This window comes from Peromyscus californicus, unplaced genomic scaffold (genome assembly GCF_007827085.1).
Source record: "Peromyscus californicus insignis strain IS unplaced genomic scaffold, ASM782708v3 Scaffold_7__1_contigs__length_154581171, whole genome shotgun sequence".
Classification (NCBI taxonomy): domain Eukaryota; kingdom Metazoa; phylum Chordata; class Mammalia; order Rodentia; family Cricetidae; genus Peromyscus; species Peromyscus californicus.
In genome coordinates this window covers 133,166,925-133,193,579 of record NW_026294595.1, presented here as the reverse complement: position 1 = coordinate 133,193,579, position 26,655 = coordinate 133,166,925, and the positions used below count along the sequence as shown (strand labels likewise).

General features: G+C 47.6%; 1 protein-coding gene across 3 annotated transcripts; it reads right to left on the bottom strand.

The window, feature by feature from the left end:
* Positions 1-341: 341 nt before the first annotated feature.
* Positions 342-19,415, bottom strand: Actr5 (actin related protein 5). Of its 3 annotated transcripts, none has more exons than XM_052725532.1 (9): positions 18,798-19,415; positions 17,751-17,885; positions 15,405-15,574; positions 10,956-11,173; positions 10,193-10,393; positions 6,591-6,707; positions 5,790-5,929; positions 4,021-4,153; positions 342-924 (listed from the first exon to the last, which is right to left on the bottom strand). In XM_052725532.1, the coding sequence occupies exons 1-9, from the start codon at positions 19,142-19,144 to the stop codon at positions 667-669; spliced, it is 1,719 nt and encodes a 572-aa protein (XP_052581492.1). In that variant the 5' UTR covers positions 19,145-19,415; the 3' UTR covers positions 342-666. The 3 variants fall into 3 exon arrangements, with proteins under 3 accessions (XP_052581492.1, XP_052581490.1, XP_052581491.1); XM_052725530.1 differs by having other exon boundaries at positions 17,751-17,980; positions 18,798-19,413; XM_052725531.1 differs by having other exon boundaries at positions 10,211-10,393; positions 17,751-17,980; positions 18,798-19,409.
* Between the last annotated feature and the right edge of the window lie 7,240 nt (positions 19,416-26,655).

Below are 26,655 nucleotides of genomic sequence, written 5' to 3'. Positions count from 1 at the left end.
GCCCTCGGCAAAATGAAAGGCCTTGGGATGGACTCTCCTCCATCAGTCCTGCAGAGTGGCCGGAAAAGGGCATGGAGCCAACAAACCCACAGAACAGAAGAAAAAAATTTCTGGCAAGGCCTCATAGCGTGGAAAAGTTCCCAGCAAAGGAAATGGTTAAACGGCTGGGTCACAAGCACCACTGTCCATTCAGGACAGGCACCAGGCAGAGAACGGGGTGGGGGGCGCGGTCTCCCCACTCCTGAGACTCAGCGATGAGCGCTCCACAACCTCAACACCACCTTTTGAACCCCTTCCAGGCAGTCACGGGACGACGACACATGCAGAAGAAAACACTACACTGAGAACTCTAGAGCATTTTTAAACAACAAAGGCTTTCAAGTGCAGAGAAACACCTTGTGCCTGTCCACTTCTAGCCTCCACCTGTCTCCTCTCACTGCTGAGGAGAGGAAAGCCCCAGCTCGCCCATGGTTCTCCACGCCAGAGGCCACTCTGTCCTTCACTGAGGCAGATCACCTGATGTCCTCTGCTGTGCTCCCAGGAGGAATCCAGTCAGTAGCCAAACAAAGCTGGTGGCCTCGGGCAGCAAAGTGGGCGCTGTCCTTGTCCCAAATGCTGCCTACATTGTCATGGGTGAAGTGCACAGCCATCCCGGAGTCTCCTCTGCTAGGCCTGTTCACCAGCTCCACTTCCAGTGGCCCCGGAGCCTCTCCCGGAAGTCTGGGTCTCCGAGGCACGTGAGGCCTGCTTAGGCAGGCGGATGGGGACGTAGGTGTTGGAGGCACAGTGCTCCTTGAGGTACTCGCCCCCCTTTTCTTCATAGTCCTTCCTGGTGACCCAGGCTCCACCGTCTTCTAGGTGATCCAAGGCCCAGTCACGGGCACCATACCAAGCATCCAGCACAGGGTTGGAGGCAAGCTGAACCTGGAACAAGAAACAGATGCACTCTAAAAAGGTATCTCTACAAGAGCTCTAGGCCCAGGAAGGAAGGTTCTGCAGGCCCGGGCACACCTCATCCCTGAATCATCAGAAACATACAGAAGGGCCTGGGTGGTGCCTGCACTGTGCAGAACAGCCCCAGCACCCTCCAGACAAAGCTAAGCTGACACGCACAGCCTCTTGGAAAGAATACTTAGCTGCACAGGGACCAACTCGCAGATCCAGCTTCCTGACTAAGGCATGCCATTTCAGGTCAGAGGGAACAGCAGCCAGGCCCCTGCTCTGTGATGCTAACAATCACAAACTATCACAAGGAGAGGGGTGACCTGGAGGTTATTGATGCAGGGTAGCTCTGGCCATGGCAGCAAGAGAACCTGGGAGAAAGCACAGCAGAGCCGGTGACGAGGAACTCTATGACATTGCCAACGCTCACAGGCAGAGCAAGGCTGAGGTCAACAGCCACCTGAGGTCAACAGCCATCTGAGGCCCTCGTCTAGCCTGGCCTGAGAGTCACAGTAAAGCCCTTGCTTTGAACAGGTCTCTGATTCTAGAGTCTTTGCCTCAATCCCACCCCACTTCCTCTGCCAACCACAGTCCTAAGCTCGACTGGCACCTCTGGAGTTTCTGGAAATGAAGCACAGGCCACACAAAGAAGCGCAGGCAGGCACAGGCTGTGGACCACAGAGGCAGCACAGGTGCAAGCCTGGAGCTGGCAGAGTGGCACATGTGGGAGACAAGAATGATGAACTCCATGCCAGCCTCAGCACAAAGCAAGACCCAACCTCAAAAAAAGGAGAGAGAGAAGAAGAAAAGGAGGAGGGGAGAGGAAGGAGGAAAAAGAAAAAACCAAAAGTAAGTGCAAGCTTGGGCACAAGACAGCAAGAACCTGTGCAAAGGAGCCTTCCACTCTGATGAGATGAGAGCCCTGCTCTGCCTTGGAAAAGCTGGCGAGTACAGGCCTGGTACTCTGCCTGATACAGAATATCTAGTCAGGGGCAGCTACTGTGACTAATAAAAACTGCAGTGACACCCGTGGTCACAATAGAGTGCTATACAACTATGAAAATCATGCTTTGGAAAGTCATAAACTGATAAACCCACAATAATACTAAAGGGAAAAAAAAGCTACAAAACAAGCTATCAATCATCTTTCTATTGGTTAAAATTATGAACATGACAAGAATATGTCCTGAAAATAGACAAATAATGTTGGTCACAAACACTAATGAAGCCGCCATTTGATTTAGTTAAAGATTTATTTATTGCATGTGTGTCCATGTACCATGTACATGCCTGGTACCCATGGAGACCAGAAGAGACACTGGAGCCCCAGCAACTTGACCTACAGACAGTTGTAAGCCATCATGTGGATGCTAGGAATCAAACCCAGGTCCTCTGCAAGAGCAGAAAGTGCTCTTACCACTGAGACATCTCTCCAGTCCCTAAAATCTATTTTTTTCCTTTCTTTTTTGTTTTTTTGAGACAGGATCTCTCTGTGTACTGGAACTTGCCCTGTAGACCAGGCTGGCCTTGAACTCACAGAGATCTGCCTGTCTCTGCCTCCTGAGTGCTGAGATTAAAGGCGTGCTCCACCACCTCCTAGTCTCTATTTTCTATTTTTACTTACTCATTTAAATTGTGATACTTAGTAACGCTTTAAAATGATTTGAGAAAACACAACTGGACACAGCTAACTGGCAGAGTGCCCGCACAGAATGTCAGTGGCTCTGGGCTCCACCACCAGCACCACAAAAAGAACAAATACCATAAAAACAACCCAAAGAAAAACCACCATTTGTCCTGTTTGTATCATACTGGAGACTGAGCTCAAAGCCTCAGGTACCCCGACAAATGCTCCACACTGAGCCCCACCTCAGCCCTAGAGTCAATAAATTAAGTATAAACAACTAGACGTGAGCCGCTGCTGCGTCCAGCCCGGGCACTTGACTGAGGGGTGCTGGTGTGACACCCACCGCCCTCCCCACCAACAGTGCAGCAGGAAGGTGATGGGGGAGGGGCACGAGCGGCAGTCCTGTACAACTGGGTCTCTCACAGCATCACGGGAGGCTGCTGGGATGGCCACGCTAGAGATTTTGAACATTCCAAGAGCCTTTTCCCAACACCATCTTCTCCAGCCACCCTGCCGCCTCAGTCAAGCACAGGCTCACACCCTGCAATGCCCCTCCTTGGTGTCAGCACTGCTCTCCAGCTGCCTCTTCTCTATTCCAAAGCGATGTCCTCCATCACCCTTAAGGGCTGGTATTTAGGGCTTGATCCTTGGTGCTACCTATCTCTCAGTGGTAGCCCTGAGTACCTCTGATGGCACCTCTTACCTGTTCCCTGAGTGTTTAACCACAGCTACCACTTCCTGTGGAAGCTCAGCACATCCTGGGACAATTCAGTTTCCTCCACTTCAAGCCCGTCCATCATTCCTAATCTAGTGAAAATCCTCCCCATCCCTCCCCCGTCCCCAGCTTTCTGAGACTGAGCCTAGTAACTTAGGCTGACTGAACTCACTAACTAGTTAGTACAGGCTGGTTTCCCACTATCTTCCTAAAATGCAAAGTAATCACATGACCACCACCACCCCCAGCCCCACACCACCCCCACCCCACCCCCCCCGCCCCAGCTCAGGCTCCTTCCTGTTCCCACATGACCTAAAATAATAGCTATACAGAGAAGAGGCAACCAAGCACTCTCCTGGTACCCCAGAAAAACAAGACCCTGCCTGGAGATAAGTAAACAATCAGACAAGCTTCCCTGTGAGAAAACTTTGGATGCTCTCCCTGCAGTTGGTGAGAATCCTCTTATGCTGAGGATGCTCTTTCCACTTCAGTATATGCTCAGTCCTGTCAGTTAAATAGAACAGAGCGATATGCAAGCAGGATTCCCATCCTGTATCAGCTGAGTGAGGTTAAAGACAAGGCCAGCCACTGAACCTCTGCAGTGGGTGATGGAAGTGCAGAATCCCAGTCACTCACACCTTGGCTTTGGCAGTCACCACTAATGCAGGATCACCACTAATGCAGGTCAGTGCCTGGATGCTAATCACAAACAGTGGGCAGGAAGAGCAGTCGGTACCTGGAAAGAGGACTGAAAGGGCCTCATCTCTAGCAGCTCCTTCTCCATTCTGGCCTTCATGCCCGGATACATCACATTCCCACCAGTGAGGAAAACATTCTGGACCAGGGTATCCTGAACGGCCTTTGGGTACCTAGGAGAAAGAGAGAAAGGATGCTCCAACTTGGCTGCTAGAACACACTGTAGACAGACCAGGAAAGGCAAGCTCTTGGTACAACAGTCAACTTATCACTGTCTACATGACCAATTAGAAGATAAACAAAACCAGTATTCTGCTTTTCAGTCATAGCTCTACAATATGCAGTCCAAAGATTAGAATGTTTCTGCTTTTGCAACACTTTTTCTAAGCTTGAGGATCATTTTATTAAAGTTGGGGGAAAAAAACCCACAGGGCAATCAAGCTGTAAATCTCAGCAGCTGCCTGGAGAGGGGAGATAAAGGAGAGGAGAAAGTCATGCCTTCTGAGATAGTCAGCTATAGAAAGCAGGGACAGGTCTTTAGAGACCAGTGAGAAAGCTCAAGGATCAGGGCAGCCATGTTTAGGATCACAATATCCACTGTTCCACCCTATTAGAATCAAAAGCAAGCAGAGTGCAACAAACCACAGCCTTTCCTCGCCCAACTGAAGAACACTCACTGTGGGAAAGGCCTGAAAGAGTGGAGGACGCATTCCTAGAGAAATGTAAGCTCTATATGAACACATGCCTACAAGAAGGGGGAAGTCTTTCACAAGCACTAAAGAATTTGGGGAGTGATCTAAAAATCACTAGTCTTGTTGGGTGTGGTGGCACACATCATTAATCTCATCATCAGGGAGGCAGAGGCAGGTGGATCTCTGAGTTCCTGGTCTACAGAGTGAGTTCCAAGGCACTCGGGGCTACACAGAGAAACCCTGTCTTGAAAAACCAAAAACAGAAAAGAAAGAAAAAAAAAATCACTAATTTTGGAGCTGAAGAGATGGCTCAGTGGTTAAGAGTACATACCACATGCAGACTGGTTATCCTTCCAGAGGACCTGGCTTCAATTCCTAGCACTCACATGCTAGATCACAACCATCTGTAGCTCTGGCTCCAGGGGAGCCAATTTCCTCTTCTAAGTTTCAAAGCACTAGTCACACACACAGTCCACATACAGACATGCAGGCAAAACACTCATACACTCACACAGACACACTGACACAGACACACACACACAGACACACACACACAGACGCACATACACAGACACACACACACACACACACACACACACACACACACACACACACAAACACACTTTTTTTTCTCAAGAGTACATACACACTGCTATTATTGAAAGAGACCCAAGAGGTCCCTGCACTCATGTATACATAACACCACCCACATAATTAAAAATAAAATTAAATGTAAAAAAATCACTAGTCTTGCTGGATATGGTAATGTACACTTATGATCCCAGCTACTATGGAAGCTTTAAGGCCACTGAGTACATAAGGCGACCTTATGTCAACAAATACATAAGTGTAACAATCACTGGTTTTTTAGTAATGTCAAGTTTCACATGGAAGCCAGGGTGCTGTCTCTGTTGCTCAGACTCAAAGGTTCACTTTGCAGAGCTCACAAACGAATGGAGCCCCCACCGGTTGCGCCTGCAGGCCTGGGTGAGAACAGACGACCTGAGCAGAGTCAGCAGTGGCGAGAATTGCAGACCTCCCCAGTGTCCATCAGTCCCCTTTCCCATGCAAAACCCAGAAGAAGCTCAGGTGAGGATGGGGTGGCATCACTGCTCACCTGTCCAGAACGTAATGAAGGGTCTCTGCAATCCCCGCCTGCTCTTCTCCTATGAGAGACGGTTGGAAAATAATCTCTGGAGCACGAATCCTTTCTGTCCCAACAAACAGCTGATGGTACGCTGCCAAGTTAAACACGGGCTTCAAACCCAAGGTTTAAGAGATGATTTTAGGCTATAATGACAATTCCCTCAGCTATCAGTTTTCTCAAATCGCATCTCTAGCCCAGCTTCCCTGTGCAGGCCGGAACCACCCCTCGTCAACTCTCTCCACTTCCAGACTCTGCCTTCTACCTTTGCTCAACCTCAGAATGACGAATCCCCAGACACTGTGCCGAATCCCCACACACTGTGCCGTGCACAAGTTGCAGGAGGGAACTCTAGAGAGCAGCAGTCAAGAGACCCAGAGGGGAACCTTGTCTCTACCCATCCTGGCTAGCACCTCCTCCCACCAAAGCCTCAGATACAGTCAGTTTGTCTTGCTGCCACCACCACGACAGGAGACACAGACCCCAGTAAGGATGATGATGTTGGCTAAAATGTAAAGGGAACCACTGAGAGCCAGTCTGTAGGTCTGGAGACCTCAGTCACTAGACAGATACCTTTGCTATCAGCCGCTCACATTCAGGGTGGCCCCAGCCCCTCAACCACCCACCAGGGAAAGCCTCTGACTGCTACTGAGAGTACTGGTGCCCTTGCTGAAGCACCACTGGGGGTTCCGATGCTCCCAGAGAAGCAGACTGGGCCAGTCACTTATGCCAAGGACTTCAAAATGTATGTAGTCTTGGTAGCAGTAGTCAAACCTGGACTGTGGTGACCGGCTTCTCCACTTCGGGTGCTTCCTCTGAGAACAAGGGCTCGAAATCATTGATGCTCTCCACATCCTCCAGGGAGGGCTCCAATTGCTCCAGGTCAGGGGTCTGAGGACAGAACAATGCAATAATCAAACAGCAGAGAAACCTGTCACCAGCAAACCTCAGCTCTGATTCTATCCTGAAAATGGATGGAGTCTTGCCCAGTATTCCAAACACCTGTCCAAAAACTAAACACTCTTCAAAGCAATTCACATGGGAGGGGGGTGGGTGTTCACAAGACTAAAAGACAACCAGTAAGATGGCTCAAAGGCTAAGGGTGCTCGCCACAGAACTGACAACCTGAGTTCAATCTCTGAAACCCACAAGGGGGAAGGAAAGAATTAACTCTCAAAAACTGTCCTCTGAGCTTCATGCTTGTGTGTGTGTGTATGCGCGTGCACACACACACACTCACACGCACACAAACATGCACGCACACAAACGTGCACAATTTAAAAACAAAAAAGGTCAGGTGTGTTAATCCCATCACTTGGGAGATAGAGGCAGGCAGAGTTCGAGGCCAATCTGGTCTACAGAGTGAGTTAAGGACAGCCAGGGCTTCAGAGTGAGACCCTGTCTCAAGAAAAGAGAAAGAATATTAACAAAGTCCAAAGTCTAGTGCTGTGGGATGGTCTGTATGTCAAATGTGTTGCTGATTGGTCAATAAATAAATCACTGATTGGCCCGTGGCCAGGCAGGAAGTATAGGCGGGACTAACAGAGAAGAGAATTGAGAGAACAGGAAGCTGGGTGAGGGAGACACTGCCAGCCGCCATCAGGACAAGGAAGATGTAAAGTACCGGTAAGCCACAAGCCACATGGCAAGGTATAGATTAATAGAAATGGATTAATTTAAGCTGTAAGAACAGTTAGCAAGAAGCCTGCCACGGCCATACAGTTTGTAACCAATATAAGTCTCTATGTTTATTTGGTTGGGTCTAAATGGCTGTGGGACTGGCAGGTGTCAGAGATTTGTCCTGACTGTGGGCCAGGCAGGAAAACTCTAGCTACAGTCTAGTCCTTATAGCATTCTCATGAGAATAATTCAGCATTTCAGGGACCACAATGGATCGATCTGTAGGAAAAAAAAAACAAACACTAGTGAATGCTGGCTGAAACTTCCAGCTACACTAGCAGTTCAGCCTTTACTCCACAGCTGGGTTTCGGTATACATTCTGGAGTGCCCACCTAGTCACTTCATTCTAACTGAATTACACTGGGGGGAAATACTAAAAGGTAGACCAGGTTAGCCAATGTCACAGCCAAGCTTATCCCAGTAAGGAGAACTATAATTCACCCTACTCACCAACAAGGCAGATTGACAGTTAAGGGATTCGGTGACAGACTGATGCACCTGTTGTGGGATAGTCTTTTTGTACACTGTGAAGATGTGTCTGTTCTACTTAAGGCACCTTCTGATTGGTTTAATAAAGAGCTAAATGGCCAATCGCTAGGCAGGAGAGGATAGGTGGGACTTCCAGGGAGAGATAGGAACTCTGGGAAGAATCTGAGAAGTGAGGGATTCACCATGGAGACTCAGAGGAAGTTGGACATACAGTTCTGAGGAGAGGTAATGAGCCACATTGCAGAATGTAGATTAATATAAACAGGTTAATTTAAGTTTTAAGAGCTAGCTGGAGACAAGCCTAAGCTAAGGCCAAGCTTTTATAATTAATAAAAAGTCTCCATGTCATTATTTGGGAACTGATGGTCCAAAGAAAGACCCACTGTATACATCAAATTTGCTATAGAGAGAGCAACGTGTGTGTGTGTGTGTGTGTGTGTGTGTGTGTGTGTGTGTGTGTGTATGCACATGTGTGCACGTCACTGTACATACATGTGGCCAGTGAGAGACTGAAGTCTGATGTCTTCCTCTACTGCTCTCCATCTTACTGTTTAAAAAATTTATGTGTCTATGTCTGTGTGGGGGTGTGTACGTGTGTGGACAGGTGCCCAACGAGCCCCAAGGCATCCGATTTCTGGGAGCTGGGGATACAGGTGGTTATGAGCTACCCAGTGTGGATAGTGAACACTGAGCTCAGGTTCTCTCAACGAGCAGTACAGCTCTTGGCAGCTGACCCTCTCCAGTCCCCACTGGAATGTTTGACAGCCTCTCTCTGACCCTGATACTCCCTGGTCTGGCTAGGCTGGCTGCAGCGAGCTCTGGGGATCCTTCTGTCCTTGCCACCCTAGGGCTTGGATTACAGGCACACTCCACCATGCCCAGCCTGAGTACTGGGGGTCCAAACTCAGTCCTCATGCTTGAGGGGCCAAAGTCATCTCCCCACCCCACTAAAACAAGCTTTTGAAATGTCTGAGACCTTCCCCAGCCTACAAAGATCGGCTGTATGTCTCCAGAGCACAGACAAGGTACAGAAGTACTGTGACGAGATGGAGGGATGCTGAAAGCATAGCACATAATGAACTATCTGCTGGAAATTCTGCAGGAAAAGAAACACAGGACAGCAGGTCTCCAACTGCCCCGGATCCCACTTTCAGCTGCTTATTTTTCCTTTCGATTCAAAACCTGCTCTCTGCATCTGACCCTGTGGTACTTCCAGGTCTTACTAATATGTTAATGGATGAATACACAACAGACAACACCGTTTTGAGTTCCAGAACATAGCATGAAGCCTGGAAAAGCAAATGAAAATGCCCAATGGTTCAGTGGAAGTTGGTCTGGGGTACCAAGGAACAGTGAGGGGAGCACAGATCCCCTCTTCCCTAGACTGTAGTATCCAGAGCAAGCCACCTAGTCCCATACTTATGCAAAGCAGTGTTCTCAACATTGGCCACTGTAAAGTTAAAGCACTGATCAACAGAACTACTGAAGGTACTCGGCATCCCACAATATCAACTCAGCCAGAATTTAATTCCTATGTAAAAATAAATACATCCTTCTCATTAGAACGCAATTTTGCTTTCATTTAGTAAATGGCAAAACTGCACCTACACACCTGGGTTCTGTAAAAATTTCTCTGGGTTCAGCGGGGTCATAAGCAGAAAAGGTCTGAAAAGGCTGCTCTCGAGCAGGCAGTGGGCAGGGAATGTAAGGCTGAGAGCTGACGCTATGGTGAAGATCCATCCGGGAGCCTGTGCTGTAACAAGCGCCACACTGACTCAAACACAGCTGTGACGTCACCCGTGTGCACTACCCTGTACCCAGCATCAAACTGCACCAACCCTGACTTTTCCACAGCACCGTGTCTTTCTAAAAACACCAGTAATAAAGAGTCTAAAGCAAGCTGTCTTGATGGCTGGAGAGGTAGCTTGATTGGTAAAGTGCTTGCCTAGAGTTCACGAAATAGCCCCAGATTTGATTCCCAGAACCACCTCAACTAGACACGGTGGCAGGACACACTTATAATCCCTGCAATGGGGAGGTAGAAGAAGGAGGGCCAGAAGTTCATGGTCATTCGTGGCTACATACTAGGTTCAAGGTCAGCCTAGGCTGCTATATGAAACCCTGTCTCAAAAAGAGAAAGCTGAAGGTTGTAAAGATGGCTCAGGAAGTAAAGGCACTGGTAGCCACACCTAAGTACCCGAGATTACCTCCCCAGGCCCCGTCACCTCTGGCTTGCTGTCCACCACATCCACCTCGAGGCTGGCTTCCGCCTGAAGGATTTTCTGCTTAGCCTGCTCCACTGCCAAGGTGAGCTTCTGTATGTAGGACTGCAGTTCTTCTGGGGAGTCCATGTTCAGCTCTATCAGAGCTTTGTGAAACTGGTCCATCTGGCCATCCTCAAGGAGCTCCTGAAACCAGAGCAGGCACAATCTATTCTCAAAGACAGGTGGGGGAGGGGGTGTTTCTGGGGTTCCCTAGCCAGCCCCCAGCAGAATCACCCCTCCAGTTCCCACCACAGGCTCTCACATGGCCTCCTCTCCAACTAACTATTGCATACTGGATACTGGTTTCAGCACCAGCTAACTAGTGAAAACTAATCTACAGTGACAGACATCAAACATGAGTGGGAAGGTGTCACTGAGAGGAGATGATGGTAACGCTGCTCCTCCATCTGACAGCAAGAACATGTACATGTGTCCCTTTGTGAAACTCACTGAGATGCCCACCCTAAGATCTGTGTACTACACATGCTGCACTTACATAGAAAAGTTCAAAAACAACAAAATTAATCAATAAACAGAGCTGGAGTCTACAGCTCGGCACAGACACCTGCTGCTGTGCATGCTAATCATCTGCTTGATTCTGGTCTCTGGACTCCCAACTCGAAAGGTGACTTGATGGCCAAGGCACGCTATGGCCCAGGAAAGCAGAGGAGAGGAGAAGGTGCTGGGAGCACCTCGCTGCCCTCACCTGCACATACAGCAGCCGCTCCAGCCGCTCCTGGTCCAGCTGCAGCTTCTCCTCCCGCCGCCGGGCGTTGAGCTCTTGCAGCCGTCGCAGCTGCTGCTGCCGCCGCTCCTGCTTCTCCTCGGCCGTCAGCGTGCTGCCCAGGAGCTTGCTAGAGAATGGCAGCTGCATCTTGTGGACATTGTTCTCATAGTAATCAGGACACCGCCACTTCTGCAATTCTGCAAAGATACGGTTTGGGGACTTTAGAGATGAAAGCCCTGTTAGCAGTGAAACAGAAAGTCGATGCCAGGCACAAGTGACATTGAACACACTCGGAACCTCTGAATCCACGGAAACACCAAATGCAGCTGTAAAACCCAGGCATACACAGACCTGCTCTGAGGGTCTCCAGACAGAAATCACACAAGGAGGAAGCTGGAACAGCCAGAGTGAAGGAAAATCTGTTAAACACATGAGGCTAACTGCCTCGTGAGTCACTTAAAACATGTTTCATAACTTGAACTAAAAATAATAACAGCATCACTGTTCCCAGTGTTCACAGGTTTAGCATGTAAGACACTGATACAGAGCATAAAGAAGTCCTACTGCTAACATTGCTACCTGGAGTGATCACTACTGCGTCTACACAGATGAGAAGTTACACTCTGCTCTCTTCTCTAGAGAAACCACCTAAAGAATACAGTCCAGCTGAGTGTGGTGATGCACACCTTTAGCTCCACCTTTTGGTTCAAGGATCTCTCCATTCAAGGCAAGCTTGGACCATATAATGAGCTCTAGGCCAGGCAGATCTGCATAGTAAGACCCTTCCTCAAAAATAAAATAAAATAGAAATCCAATAACCTAAAAGGCAGAGAAAAAGAGAAAAAAAAAACAGTAGTCCTAAATTCAAAAACATTAACTGCAAATGGTCTTAGCACTGACAGGATGCTGCTGAGGAGCACAAAGCCTGGATGCCGTCCCGGATTGAACAAAGAGTAATAAACATTTAGTGTAACACAACCACTACAAGCTCATCTGGAGTACACTGATAAGGAACTGAGGGATGCCAGCAGGGAGTGGTGGTGTCTGCCCCTAATCCTAGCACCTGAGAAGTAGAGGAACGAGGATTAAGAGTTCAAGGCTATCCTCAGATAATCTGGGAGTTTTAAGGATAGCTTACCACATAAACCCTATTCAAAAGAAAGCTGGATTGGCTTTGTTTGCTTGTTTGTTTATTTTGAGTCAGGATCTCACTATGTAGCCCTGGCTAGCCTGGAACTTACTAATAAACCAGGCTGGCCTCAAACTCAGAGATCCATCTGTCTGCCTCCTTAGTGCTAGGATTAAAGGTGTGTCTCACCATGCCCTGGTAAAGTGACTCTTAATGTTCAAGTAGCCTTCAAAGCAAACAAATAAATAGCTAGAATAAAAAGGGACACCACGTAATGATAAAAGGTCAACAGACAAGAAGATGTAACCATGTTCAAATATGTAGCTAACAAGACAAACCCAGATAAGGAACACACACTGACAGATCTGGGCTGGGAACACAGCTCAGAAACAGAGTGCTTGCCTAGCATTGTAAACTCTGGTCCTCAGGAAACAAAGAAAGAAAAGAAAACAACAACAAAACACAAGCGACCAACTGAAAGGAGAAACAGGGATACCCACAATTACATCTAATGACATCAGTAATCTTCCCAATGATCAGCAGAACCAGTAGAAAGAAGGTGCTATCAAGGCTAGAGCAGTGTTGACCACCACCACCACCACCAGACACCTGAACACCTACCCATGGACGCCTGAACACCTACCCATGGACACCTGAACACCTACCCATGGACAACTGAACACCTACCCATGGAGCACAGTAAACGCCCCTCAAATGTATAAATACGACTACATGCCAGGTCCTATAATAAACAAGTTAGCTGACAGCAAACAAAGCTCTTTCACCAAAATGGGATTAAACTAAAGGTAAGTCACAGAAAGGTGTCTCACAACGTATTTCTAAGCAATCAGTTAAGAAGCAGTCTTGAAGAAATTAGAAAATATTTAAACTCAATAAAAATTAAAATGCATCAAAATTCATGGGATGCAGACACAGCAGCAATGCTGGAAAGTAAACTTCACAGAATTATATGCTATTAAATTTATTTTACGTCCAGGAATAATTTTGCCTGCATGTGTCTGTGCACCACATGCATGCAATGTTCATGGGAGCCACAAGAGGGCATCAGATCCCCTGGAACTGGAGTGATAGGTTTGTGAGCTAGGATTACATAGGTACATAGTGAGATCCTGTCTCAAACAAAAGAAAAAAAAAGCTAATCTAATACCAAAGTTTATCAAGGAAAGGGAACTCACAAACTTTCTCTCCATGTCTATCTCCCCAACTTCTTTGTGCCTCATAATCACGTGCGCTTAACGAAGGTGTTCTGAAAACACAGCTATGACACCCCCCAGCTACCCTGATACAGTTAAGATGAACCACGCAATTGGGAAGCTGAGGCAGGAGAGCCGAGAGTTTGATATCAGGATGGGCCTCCATAGGGAGACTGTCTAAAAAAGCAAACGATTTTTAAAAAAAGAAAGGGGAAAAAAGGCAGATAGTAAATTTTATGGTCTATAGTTTTCACCACAATTGAGGTTGAGCTTTTTTATTTTCTTTGTTGGGCTTTCTGTGTACTTGTGTGTGGTTGGGTTTTTTTAAATCTTTGACTACTTGTGTGTTAAGGACACTGTGCATCTGCCTGATGCCCATGAGGCCAGAGGAGGGCAGCAGATATCCTGGACTGGAATTAGGGATGGTAGTGGGCCACCATGTGGGCACGCCAAATGGAACCCAGGTCCTCCGCAAGAGCAGCCAGTGCTCTGCACCATCTCTCCAGCCTCCAAGTCTGTTTCTCATATAGTCTATGCTGGCCTCAAACTCACTGTGGGGCAAAGATGGCCTTACATATATGACCCTCCTACTTCTACCTCCCAGGTGTGCTGGGACTGCAAGTCTGTTTCATGTATCTGATTCATGATAAGCTAGGGATGGAACCTAGAACAGCAAGTAATCTACAACTGAGCTACATCCCCACCCTCAATCTTTTTTTTTTTTACATTTGTGTATATATGTGTATGTGTGCACATGTGTGAAGGCATGTGCACATCATGGCGCACATGTGAGGTCAGAGGACAACTTGCTAAAGTTGGTTCCCTCTTTCCACCTTGTGGGTTCTGGAAGCAAGCACATTTGCCCAATGAGCCATCTCACAGGGCCCCCCCTTTTCTTTCAAAGATAACACATTTGGATGCAGGCAGTACTCCTGTTACCTTCTAGCACTCTGTCCTTAGAGTGTACTAAATAAACTTTCTGTTCAAAGACTAACAATCAAATGAAGGAATTATATTACTTTTGCTTTTCTAAAGCTTAGCAGCAGTCAGCTGAAGGCCAGTATCTTTAATGACCACAAGAAAACCCAGTCATAAGGCCGGGCGGTGGTGGCGCATGCCTTTAATCCCAGCACTCAGGAGGCAGAGCCAGGCGGATCTCTGTGAGTTCGAGGCCAGCCTGGGCTACCGAGTGAGTTCCAGGAGAGGCGCAAAGCTACACAGAGAAACCCTGTCTCGAAAAACCAAAAAAAAAAAAAGAAAAAAAAGAAAACCCAGTCACACACTGTGGGAAAAAGAGCTGTCTTAATAATGCTACTGACCATAGGTGTTGGGTTTTATCTGAATCATTTACATTTGTAAGAGAGACATTATTCATCACATCTGTCTAATAAGCAATAGTAACCAAAGTATATCGAAGTAAAATACAATTAGAAGCTCAAGATACTTAGAGGCCAAGGCAGGAACATCAGGATCTGAGTCTATACTCAAGTAGTGGCCAGCCTGGGCTATATAAGGAGACTATCTCAAAAATAAAAGTTCAAGATACGTTGAAACCGAAGAGGTATTCTGACATCACTCTAAGGATGTTAGAAAAGCAATTTCAATTGGTCTCAAACCTTTTTTTTTTGTTCTGTAGAGACAAGGTTTCTCTGTGTAGCCCTGGCTGTCCTGGAACACACTCTGTGGACCAGGCTGGCTTTGAACTCAAAGATCCCTCTGCCTCTGCCTCCTGAGTGCTGGGGTTTAAAGGCATGCACCACCACGCCCAGCTGGTCTCCAACTTTGTAAGCTGGCACATTGTGCTTCCTCTCTCAAAAATGTTAACGTGTAAAACAAGCTGAAAGTTATACCGGAGGCACATTATAACAGCTATGGTGTGTGAAGGGAACCTGTTCATGACAATGACTTTGCTGAATAATCTCACAAAGAGAACACCAAAGACGGGAGATGGATGCTGAGCAAGCAAGGGTCACACTGGTAACAATGTGAAGAACCCTCAAAGGCCAACAGAGCTGGAAAATTGGAGCCAGGGTCCCTGCAACACCTGCCCCTCCGCTGCATCACCTGCCCCGCCCCCTGCATCACCTGCCCCATAGTCCTCAGCAATGTAGCTGTGCTCCTGTAGGATCTCCTCCATGCGGCTGAGCGTGATGGCTGCCAGGTGCCCCGGATACTTCAGCTGGAGGAGCCGCTGCAGGTAGCCAGCCGCCTGACTTCCTCCGAGATTGATGCGTTTGCAGTTTTTGGCATCTAGCCTACACCAAAGTAGTAAAGAACAACACTGAAAGTCTGTGCAGCGTAAAAGACAGAATGTGGACCATCTTGGGGAAAACGGGAATTTAATGCAGACAAAGAAGCAGACTAGTGGAGGGTTGGGGCATCTAAAACCCCATATCAGGAAGGTTCCCCTGTGCAAATGTTCACCCAAGACCAGAATTCCTACTGCACACCCAGACATGTGACCCTTTAACTTCTGGCCAGAGTCTCAGAGTCTCATGGTGGCACATGCCTTTGATCCCAGCACTTGGGAGGCAGAGGCAAGCAGATCTCTTATAAATTCCAGGCCAGCTTGGTCTACAGAGTGAGTTCCAGGACAGCCAGGGCTATGTAAAGAGACCTTGTCTCAGAAAAAATACCAAGGGGGAAAAAAGACAGTTCAACAGAATAAATACAAATTCCAAAGGGTAACTATCATGTGGCTCAACCTGTACTTCTGGAGTGTGGTGAAGTGGCTGGAGTCAAGTAGCCTAGAAATAACAGAGAAATGGTCAAGCATGCCAATTCCAAGGGCTACTGGCTCTGGGCCTAGGAGTCTGCATTTCATGAACTCCTGAGAACTGCGTCCTTCTACAGTTAGATGAGTAAGCACATACATACAGCTAAGTGAAGAGGCAAGAGCCTCATTTTAGCAGGGCTCCAAATCCAAGCACCCAGCTCTGGAGCCAGGGCTCGCTGGCTGTGGCACACACCTCTTTATGTGGGAAACAAACACAATGGTAGCCTCATCTCACATGAGAAAATAAAACTAAACTCTAAGACAGGAACAGATGAAAACTATCTCTGCCTTTTATTCAACTCTGAAAATTCCCACAACTGCCTAGCATGTGTTAGGACAATATAACCGAAAATAAAGGTATGGACAATATGAATCAAAGAGCTTACAATGCAAAAATTCTTAATTAAAAAAATAACTCCAGAAGCTCGGCGTGGTGGTACACATCTTTAATCCCAGCATTCCGGAGGCAGAGGCAGGCAGATCTCTGTGAGTTTGAGGCCAGCCTGGTCTACAAAGCGAGTTCCAGGACAGCCAGGGCTCTTACACAGAGAAACCTTGTCTAGAATAACAAAAAAACAAAAATGACTCCAGAATACCAAATGGTCTACATTAAAGGTATTCAAGAGCCGAGATGGCTCCGCTGGTAAAGGCACTTGGTGTCATGGCTGAGGACTTTGAGTTCAATTCCTTGGGACCCACGTGGTAGAGAGAACCAATGTCCTTATGTTGTCCTGACTCCACATTCCTGCCAAGCACTCTCAGGTCCACATACATACACACAAACACAAAAATATTTGTTTGTTTTTTGAGACAGAGTTTCTCTGTGTAGCCTTGGCCATCCTGGAACTTACTCTGTAGATCAGGCTGGCCTTGAACTCAGAGATCCACCAACCTCTGCCCCCCCAATGTGAAAAAGATTAAATGCTGTAGGATGGTCCTTCTGTACACTGTGAATATGTGCTACTCTCATTGGTTAATAAAAAGCTGACAGGCCTGTATCTAGCAGGAAGTTAGGCAAGAAAGCCAAACTGGGAATGCTGGGAAGGAGAAGGGTGGAGTCAGAGAGTCAGGGAGTCACCAGGAGGACGCAGAGGAAGCAAGATATAATGTCGTACTGAGAAAAGGTAAAGAGTCACATGGCTAAACATAGATAAGAATTATGGGTTAATTGTTAATTTAAGTGTAAAAGTTAGTTAGTAATGAGCCTGAGCTACCGACTGAGCATTTATAATTTATATTAAGCCTCTGAGTGATTATTTGAGAGCAGCTGCAGGACACAGGAAAACTTCTGCTTCCAATAAAGTCATGTGCCACCACTGCTGGGTTAAAGAGAGAAATAAATATATTCAAATAACCTACTCAAAACATGTTTATTGAATGTCTAATATGGGTAGGTACTGTGTTAAGTATTCCCCCATAAATCAAAATTATAAAATTATCTGTCAGTTAGACGTGAGACCCACTTGAACTCCCTCCAAGAGGTCCCGAAAGACAGGTAAAATAACTTATGAAGTCACACACTGATGTAGGTCTGAGCTAAGCCCAGTTCAGTCCATCATCTAGCACTTGCCAGACATTGCCAACAGGTACCTTTACATTCCAGTTTTCCATTGGCCCTAAATCAATGCTTCTTAAATGCCACAAGCGCAACTCACCTTCCTTCCAAGATGGGTAAAATGTGTGTACATTGGTAGCCAGATGAAATGATGAGGCCGCTGGAAAGGGCATTCTTGGGCATGTTGTGGTAGAAGCTGAAGAGGCTGTCTATCCCATAGGCAACCTTTGGGATCCTGTAGCATTCAAAAAGGAGCTCGGACATCATTTGGCGGGAATAAAGTGGGTTGCACACGGCCTCTGTCAAAACTATGGGATGATCAACACAGCCCTACTTTGAAAGAGAAGCACAAATAGATGAATGAGAACAGAACATGCATGAAATGCAAAAATAACACCAAATCCTTGTTGCAGGGCTGAATTTGCTTTATATCTCTAATTAAAAACCTAACAGGGGTTAGAGAGAGAGCACTGGGTAAGAGCAGAGGACCCAAGTTTGTGTCCCTCATCAGGTCCACTCAGAACCACCTGATTCCAGCTGCAGACGCTCCCAGGCCTAAGGCACCTACACTCTTCTACACTCGCACATACAATTTTGAAATAATAAATCTTTAAAAAGGCGATCAAAAGCAATTATAAAGCATACATTTCATTTTTGGAAAGCACTAACATGTGGTCAACTTAAGCTTTGTGTTTGTTTGGGATTTTGTTTGCTTGTTTGTTTGTTTTTTGATAGAGTTCTTTTGTGTGATGGTCTTGGCTATCCTCGAACTCACAGCGATCTGCCTGCCTCTGCTTCTGGAGTGCTGGGATTAAAGGCGGAGTGCTGGGATTTAAAGGCGTGCGCCACCCACTCCCCGCTCAATTCAAGTTTATTAAGTCAAGCTTTGGCCCAACTGTTAATAAATCATGTGGGCTCTATCTTCAAAATATTTCCTGGATCGGACTGGTTCTTGTGAACCCATCTCTCACTTGATTATTGCAAAGGCCCTTGTTTCCATGACAGTCCATCCACTGAAGGATAAAGACACCGTGGTTCAGGCACTAGTGTTTCCTTCACATCCTTAACTCCTAGCACAGGGCAGACACACGAGAAGTGTTTGGAACTTGACAGCCTGGAGTGATGGTCCCGCCCGGCCCGCCCTCACCTGCGAGGAGACGCCCAGGTGTTGGAAGCTGTAGTCCAGCAGCAGTTCCTGCAGCTCCAGATTGACCGGCACGTTGCGATCGAAGGGAGAGCGCAGCATCCAACGCAGCGGCTCCAGGCTGCCCAGCGCGTTGCCCACCTGAGGCCCCGGCCCGCCGCGCGCTCCGCCACGGCCGCGCGCGCACACGGCGCGGAACTGCAGGCGCGGCTCGGGGCCCGGGTCCGGCCCGGGGCACGCCCACCCGGCACGAGCCTGGAACGATCCGTTGTCCAGCACCAGCGGCACCGGCTGCGAGCCGAAGGCCACCGGCTCGGCGTCCAGCACCGGATCCGGAGCGGCCCGGGCATCTCGAAACCGGAACACGTTGGCCTCCATCTTGGCCAGCGCCGGCCCCGCCCCGACGCCGCGTGCGCCACGAAGCCCCGCCCCTGTCTGAGTCGCAGGGACCCGAAGTGTCGGGAAGCCTTCTCCTTACGCGAGGACTCGCTGGTTTTTGCACGTGATTCGTTCCTGGTGATCCAGAACCTTCTGTGGGCCTCTAAACCCAGTTGGTACCGGCCGCGAGTCCTACGCCTGGGTCTAGCTCACCCCCAAAAGCCTTCGTGTGGCCACGCCTCTTCGTTAGGCCACGCCTCTTCGCGCTAACTGGCTAGCCAGGAGCCCCGCCCCAATTCTGAACCGTGGGGGGGGCCTCTGCGTGACCACGCCCCTTGCACTAAATGGCTGACCAAGGCTCCGCCCCCACCGCGGTGCGGACTCCGCCCCTCCCTAGCCCCTAAGCCTGGCCCCATCTGCTGTCTCACTTTGCAGATCTAGTCCTTAGCTTTGAGACCATGTTTAGCTAATCTCCTTCTTTGACTCTTCCTTTTTTGTTTATTTATTTATTGAGTGATGGGTGTGGGAGCGTGCCCAGATGCACCTGTGGAAGTCAGAAGAAAACTTCAGAAAGTGTGTTTTCTTCCTCCAATAGGTTCCAGGGCCATCACCCGCTGAGCCAAACCCAAGCTCTGGGGTACTACCAACTTCAGTTTCTTGGCATGGCAGGTCACGATGCACGTTAACTGACTCTGTAAAACTTCATCAAGCTGTCTTTTTAAGGTTATGTATTTCAGTATGTATATTTTACTGAACAAAAGTTACAAATACATTTATTCAATTCCCACAGGCTGTCTGTCCTCTCAGGAAGACCTCAAATATTGAGAAAAGGACTGTTTATTATTGATTTGATGTGTGATACATATAAATATCTTTTTCCTTTCTTTCTTTTACTGTTTTAACTCTCCCATGTGGTCATCTCATTAGATGTACCCTTGTCACCAAGTTCTGGCAAGCAGGGTGAGAGTGGAGGTGATGTGACTACCTACCAGTTTTAACAGAAAAGCACTAGGCAGCTCTTCTTTGCCTGTGTTCCTCTTTCGGCAAGTTAAGGGAACCCCATCATTAAGGACCCCACAGCTGTGCTTTCTGCTAACTGAACCCCAAACTCTCCTCCAATCGTCTAAACATCCCTCAATTATTTCTCTCACATAAAACAGTTTCAGGTGAAGTGTGGTTGTTGGTGCACCTGTAATTTCAGCCCGTGGGAGGTCGAGGTTAGAAGTTCCAGGCTAGCCTCATCTGTCTAGTGAGTTCAAAGCCAGTCTCAACTACGTGATGACCTTTTCAAAAACAAACAAACAAGCCATCTAATACATAATATGTCATGGTATTGTTTCTGCTTCCTTCCGAAGTCTCCTAGCCGACTGGGTTGGAGGCCCCTGTGGTTATAACATAGCTGTCATCCTGAATTCTTGCTTTTCCACCACATCACGCTTCATTGAATGTTCATCCCATCTTCTGTCTCATGTGTGATTTCTCTTAGCTGCTCCCTTTGCTTCCTGGCTTGTCTTTTGGGGGAGGACATTTGCTTTGGTTGTTGCAGGTTCGGTGGGGAATTTGGGGTTGATTTGGTTGATTAGTTTTCCCTTTTTGCTTTTGTTTTAGTCCGGTCTTATTTTGTATCTCATGCAGCCCTCGAGCTCCCAGCTAACCTAAGTGTTAGGGTTATAGACGTCACCCCCCCCACACACACACACACCAGCTTACTCCTTTGTTCTGGGGTGCATTCTATAGCAGCTTCTGGAATACAGCAGAGGGTATGAAAGGTAATTTTTTGAGAATGGATCAAATGCCTTTATTTTATCCCATTGCCTAAATGAACATTTGACTGAATTCCTGCCAGGAAGAGCTCCATCCTAGGAGGTTGCCCTCAAAGGCTGTCAAACACCACCCCACCCCCCCGCCGCCGCCGCCCAACCACATCTATTTTCTAGAGCAAATATGCCATCTGGTGCCATGTTGATTTTAGAATATCCCCACTCTACACCTTCCTTTCCAGCTGCCTCTTTCCGGAGAATCATTTCTCTGCCAGGAGGCTCCCCCTAGACCTCATGCAAATCAATTAGTCACGGTCATACCACCAGTGTTCTTAGACAGAAGCCTGGCCAGGGTATGTGCTCCAGCTGTGGGAGAGGGGTCTTCCATCTGGGTTGAGAGATCAGCAGCACCTTCAAAAGTTCACACAATGTGATATTAGATGGCAGATGCTGTCCCTGTAGAGGACGCACAGCCACAATTTATAGCCTTCCATTCTAGATCCTAGACCCTTCCCTAAAGCTTCTAACTTCTAGCATATCGCAAGCCCTAAATTGCCACCTTATGCATTATTACCTTCACCAACCTGAACTCAGAGACTCACTCTTCTGAAGTCTCTAGTAAGGGATTTCCTTTGCTCTGTGGGTTGCTGTTAGCTCTCCCATCCCAGCTTCTCCCATGGGTGAGTAGCTAGTGTTACTAAAAGTTACTTAATTCTGAGGGTTCTCTTGAACTCTCAGTTACCATTGGGAACCTCATGAGCTTGAGGCCAAATGATCTGTTTGTCATTTTAGTCTTTGCGGTCTGTGCCAAGGCCTCTGTAACAAATGCCACTGGAGCCTTGGAATGTTCTGCTAGGCACAGCTACCAAGCAAGGCAGCACTTTGGCTCCTTACTGTTGATGCCGGGGCTCTGTCTAACAGCTTTATAGGAAGTGCCCTGTAACTACAACCGCTTCCCTGAACCTCCAGCTGGTGGAGGTTCAAGGATACCAATCCACACCCTCTGCTCCTCAAGTATGCTCATTGTGGGGAACCTCTGCAGCTTCCGGTGGACTGAGCTCCAAGTTCCCAAAGGAGCATACCTGCCTGCGATGTCCTATGAGCTGTTATTCATTTTCTGTTCCCCACTTCTCTACTGTGCCACTAGTCTCCCTAGTACTGGCTCCCACATGTGCTGCCACCTTCAAAGACTTCAAATGTGACCCCTGTGTCTTGGTCTGTAGCAGGGTAACCCGATCTGCAGGCAGCCAAGCTCCTGTGCACTGAGCTGCCTTTCTCCATCCCCTTCTCCTTCACTTCTGTGTATTCTCCCCCATTCAGCAGCCTCTTCAGGGTCGGCCCCATCAGAACACTTTCACATGCTTGCTCCACGGCTTTCTGGGAAGCTTCTTGTGTTCCTTTACCTCTAGGACCTAGGGACAAAGGATGTCCACACCTCCATGCCTATCCCAAGACAACATTTGTGCACAGAAAAGAAACAGTCTTACCACTTCTTCCTTGAAGCCTGTTTTGCACTTCCAGCACATCAGCCTATTTTAATTCTACCTCTCAGGCTACTTTTCACCAATCTCTATTCTTCTTTTGCCTAATCTTTAAATATTATTACCCAAGAGCCCTAGCCTAGGATTGTTTTTTTGTTTTGACATATTTCACTGGCTGAACGACCACATATTTGTTTTCCTATAGCTTTGATATATCAACGTGTTGACAATCTTTGTAAATATATGGAACTGTCTATTAATTTATAAAGCACATTTATGTAAATTCTGTGTTAGTGACGAAGCAGTAGGGAGCTAAGCAGAGAATATCTGCCCTGGCAGTTTGCTATACTAAGATTGTTGCTGTGAGCGGGTGTGGTGGCATATATCTGTCATCCCAGTATGCAAGATGTGGAGGCAAGGGGGAGTTCAAGGCTAGCCTTGGCTACATAGCAAGTTTAAGCCAGCCTGGACTAGCTGAGATTCTGTTTCAAATACCAAAAGCCAGGTGTGGTTGCTGCATGCCTTTAATTCCAGCACTCTGGAGGCACAAGTAGGGAGATATCTTTGAATTCAAAGCTAGCCTGGTCTACATAATGAATTCTAGGCCAGCTAGGGCTGCATAGTGAAAACTTGTCCAAAAGAAAAAAAAAGGATGGTTGCTATGGCTGCATTTATCCTCCCATTTCCTTTCTGTTCCTCCATTGATCTAGCCATTAATTGTTTCCTTGACTCCTCCACTGACTCATTTATCTGTCTGTCCATCCTTCCTTCCATTCACTCATCCACCTACCCATTTATTTGCTCATTCATCCAACCACTGACATTCATGAAGGCACCCACCCACTTGCCCATCCATCCACCCACCCACCAGTCCATGGCCCCAGTCTTCTTCATCTCAATGGTCCCAAGTCAATGACACATCAGGAAGAGGGGAGAAACAGTGGTGGGGATTATCTCTAAACTTATGGGTGGGATAAGGGATAAGTCTTTAAAGTCTTTCCCATTTGATTCTGCTTCTTCCAGCCTAGCCAGAGTCTCTGAGTAGGTATCTGGGGCGGGGGGAGGGGGTGGGGGGTGGTGACACTGCGGTGTTAAATTAAAAGCTGTGTAGTAAATAAACATCTTGACTTAGATTTCCACAAACGCAAACCCTGAGACAAAGACTTAGGTGCACTGAATTTGCTTAGGAGATCCCAGGCAGTGCAGTATAGAAACAGTGAAGACAGAGGGAGCCAGGTAAAATATGTCTGATGAGCCAGCAGACCCCTCTGGGATATCCTTATGGGACAGGCCTCGAGCCATCTCATCAGAGGACCAGAGATAAGAATTGCTAACTGGCTCAGAGTTGGGGGGTAACTCTCTAACTCCAAATTGTGTCTTGAGGTATCCCAGAAAGCCCTCAGGGAGATAAGACGGGAATTCGGGAGAGGTACTGGCAGTGACTTGGTGACAGCAGAGTTCTAAGGATGCACAGCTTTTGGTGAACTTGGGTGCATCCAGGAGAGGAAGGGATGACATTGGCAGTTACTGTAGAGACCATATCTGTTGGGTTTACTGCTGTACCCTCGAGGATAACACTGTAGTAGGCGCTCCAGAGTCAGTAATTCCCTGGCAACCCCTGATGCAGCTATGCAGCCCTAGCAATTCCTTACATGTGCCCATCCCTAACCCCACCATGTTTCCCTCCCCAGACCAGGGGCTGCACCTGCCACCCCTTTCCAGCATCTTCAGTTTCTGCCCCGTTCCCACCCCACCCCATATAGCTGGGTCTTCAGCACGACTGATCATCTTTCTGGGTGCCTCTGGACAGAAGCCGGGCTCTGTTGTTCCCTTGGGGCCCCACAACGGGCAGAGACACCCACAGCATCACTGTGGAACCCCTTGTTGACTCTTGGAAATGTTCAAGCCAGGTCTCTGGAGGGCTTGCTCCTTTTCCAGCTTCTGTCTTACACCCAGAGCTGGAAATAGCATGAGGCAAAGTAAAACATCTGTCTTAGGAGCAAACTTGAAGAGGATGTCAGAAAAATTCAGGATGAATAGTATTTTAATTCATATTTCTGTTGGGTTTGGTTGGTTGGTTATAGCTTGTTTTGTTTTGTGGTAGAGTTTTGCTCTGTAGGGCATGCTGACCTTCAGGCCATGCCTCCTAAGTGGTAGGATTACAGGTGTGTACCATTGCTCCTGAGTTTTCAATAGTTGGGGGGGGGGTCATTAATATCAAGTATTTTCCTCAATTTCCCTCGTATCCTTTTTTTTTTATTGTGAGCCTAGCCTTTAACGACTGAGTCATCTCTCCAGCCCCCCTCATATCCTTTGTTTGTTTTTGTTTTTTGTTGTTTATGTAGAGGGCATTGGATCCCCTAGAGCTAGTTATAGGTGGTTGGTGTGAGCCTCCCCATGATGGGAATTGAACTCCGTCCTCTGGAAGAGCAGTCTAAGTTCTTAACCCACTGAGCCATCCCTCCAGCCTCATCCATTTTATTTTTTAAAATGGTCACTCACTGAACCTAAAGATCACCAATTCAACTATGATTTGAAGTTGAATCATAGCAAGCCTGAGGGATCCTCAAGTCTCTGCCTCCCCAGGGCTGAGATTACAGGAGTGAGCCACCATACCCAGCTTTTTACTGGTATGAAAGAAATCAGAACTCAAGTCCTCGTGCCTGCATACTGAGAATTCTATTGACCGAGCCATCTCTCCATCCCTTTTTAATATTTTTTAAATCAAAAACAATACAGCCGGGCGGTGGTGGCGCACGCCTTTAATCCCAGTACTCGGGAGGCAGAGGCAGGCGGATCTCTGTGAGTTCGAGGGCAGCCCCTGGGCTACCAAGTGAGTTCCAGGAAAGGCGCAAAGCTAAACAGAGAAACCCTGTCTCGAAAAACCAAAAAAAAAAAAAAAAAAAAAAAATACAAAATGAACCCTGATATTCTAAACAGTCTGGTGGATACAACAGTAAAACGAAACATAAAAACAGAACCAACTGTAGTTATTTGCTTTTGCCTCAGGTTCCAGGACAGCTTACTTAGTGCTGTCCCTCGCTCCCATGTCACATCACTGTCACAGAATCAGAGAGGAAAAGAGACTGATATCTGTAAGCTTGGAGAACGTCGCTTTCAAAGGTGGGTTGTTGGGTGGGTAGATGTGTGGGAGACAGTGTTGTGAAATGGCCATCTTTCCATCTAGGTGATGGGTACCAATATGTTGAGTGTAAAGTGCTCATCTTTCCTATACTTTAGAAACTGCATATTTAACCGGGAAAAAGAAAAGAAGACTGGGGGGGGGGGGACTCAAGGCTAGCTCCCTGGTATCAATCCAGCCCCAGCTGGAAAGGCTTGCATGTCCAGCCTGCCCCAGTCACAATCCCACTCATTTTGAGGACTAAGTTCCTTGTCTCTGACCTCCCTCCCAATAGCAAGGCCTGGATCCTCTCCACTTCTTAGTGGCTCCCCTTGGACCTGTTTGGCTCCCTTCATCCCTCTAAGGTCTTTGAGCAAGGAGCATGTTCATCATATAACAAAATATCCCATACTAGAGCATCAACAGTTTAGCAAAGTAAATCACCAAAGGCCCCCACTAGAGCAAAGCCTTGGGGGATGAGGGGAACAGGAATTAACTCCAGGGGGTGGAGGTAGGTTTGGTTCAGTGAGAACCCTGGGACATGCACCAAAACAGTTACCCAAGCCAGAAAGGAGAAAGCCTCCTTGAGGGACAGAGTGTGAGCTGCTCACGCTCTGCCCACTGGGGGAAGTGAGGCAGAGTCACTTCCAGACTCTGTGGCTGGCAGACATGGTCTTTGTGGTTCCTCAAGGGCACAAGACTGGTACACTGACATATCTCTGCTACAGATAGGGGCAGCATATTAGAGGTAACAACACATGGAGTCAGGATGTGCTCTAAGAACTGATGGGAACCCAGAGTGTGTGTGTGGGGGGGGGGGGGTAGGAGTGGTGCTGATGCAGAGTCTTCATTTTCAATTCAGTTCAGAATCAGAGCTCTCCTAGGACTCAGACAGCTGAGGTGAGTACACTGTGGACTTCTTTTCAATCTCTGTTCATGCAGATTGAAGAGAAGGAAGGAAATGTGGAGATGGGTCCCATCTGCCTCAAATTTCTCCCAGGAGCACGAATCCTAATTTGAAAATTAGTGACCTACTCACTAGGGTGTAGAGTTCCATTTGTGACTCTAGGGGCTCTATGCTAATGCCACCACTAAGATTTGCTCTTGGGGACCTGGGCTCC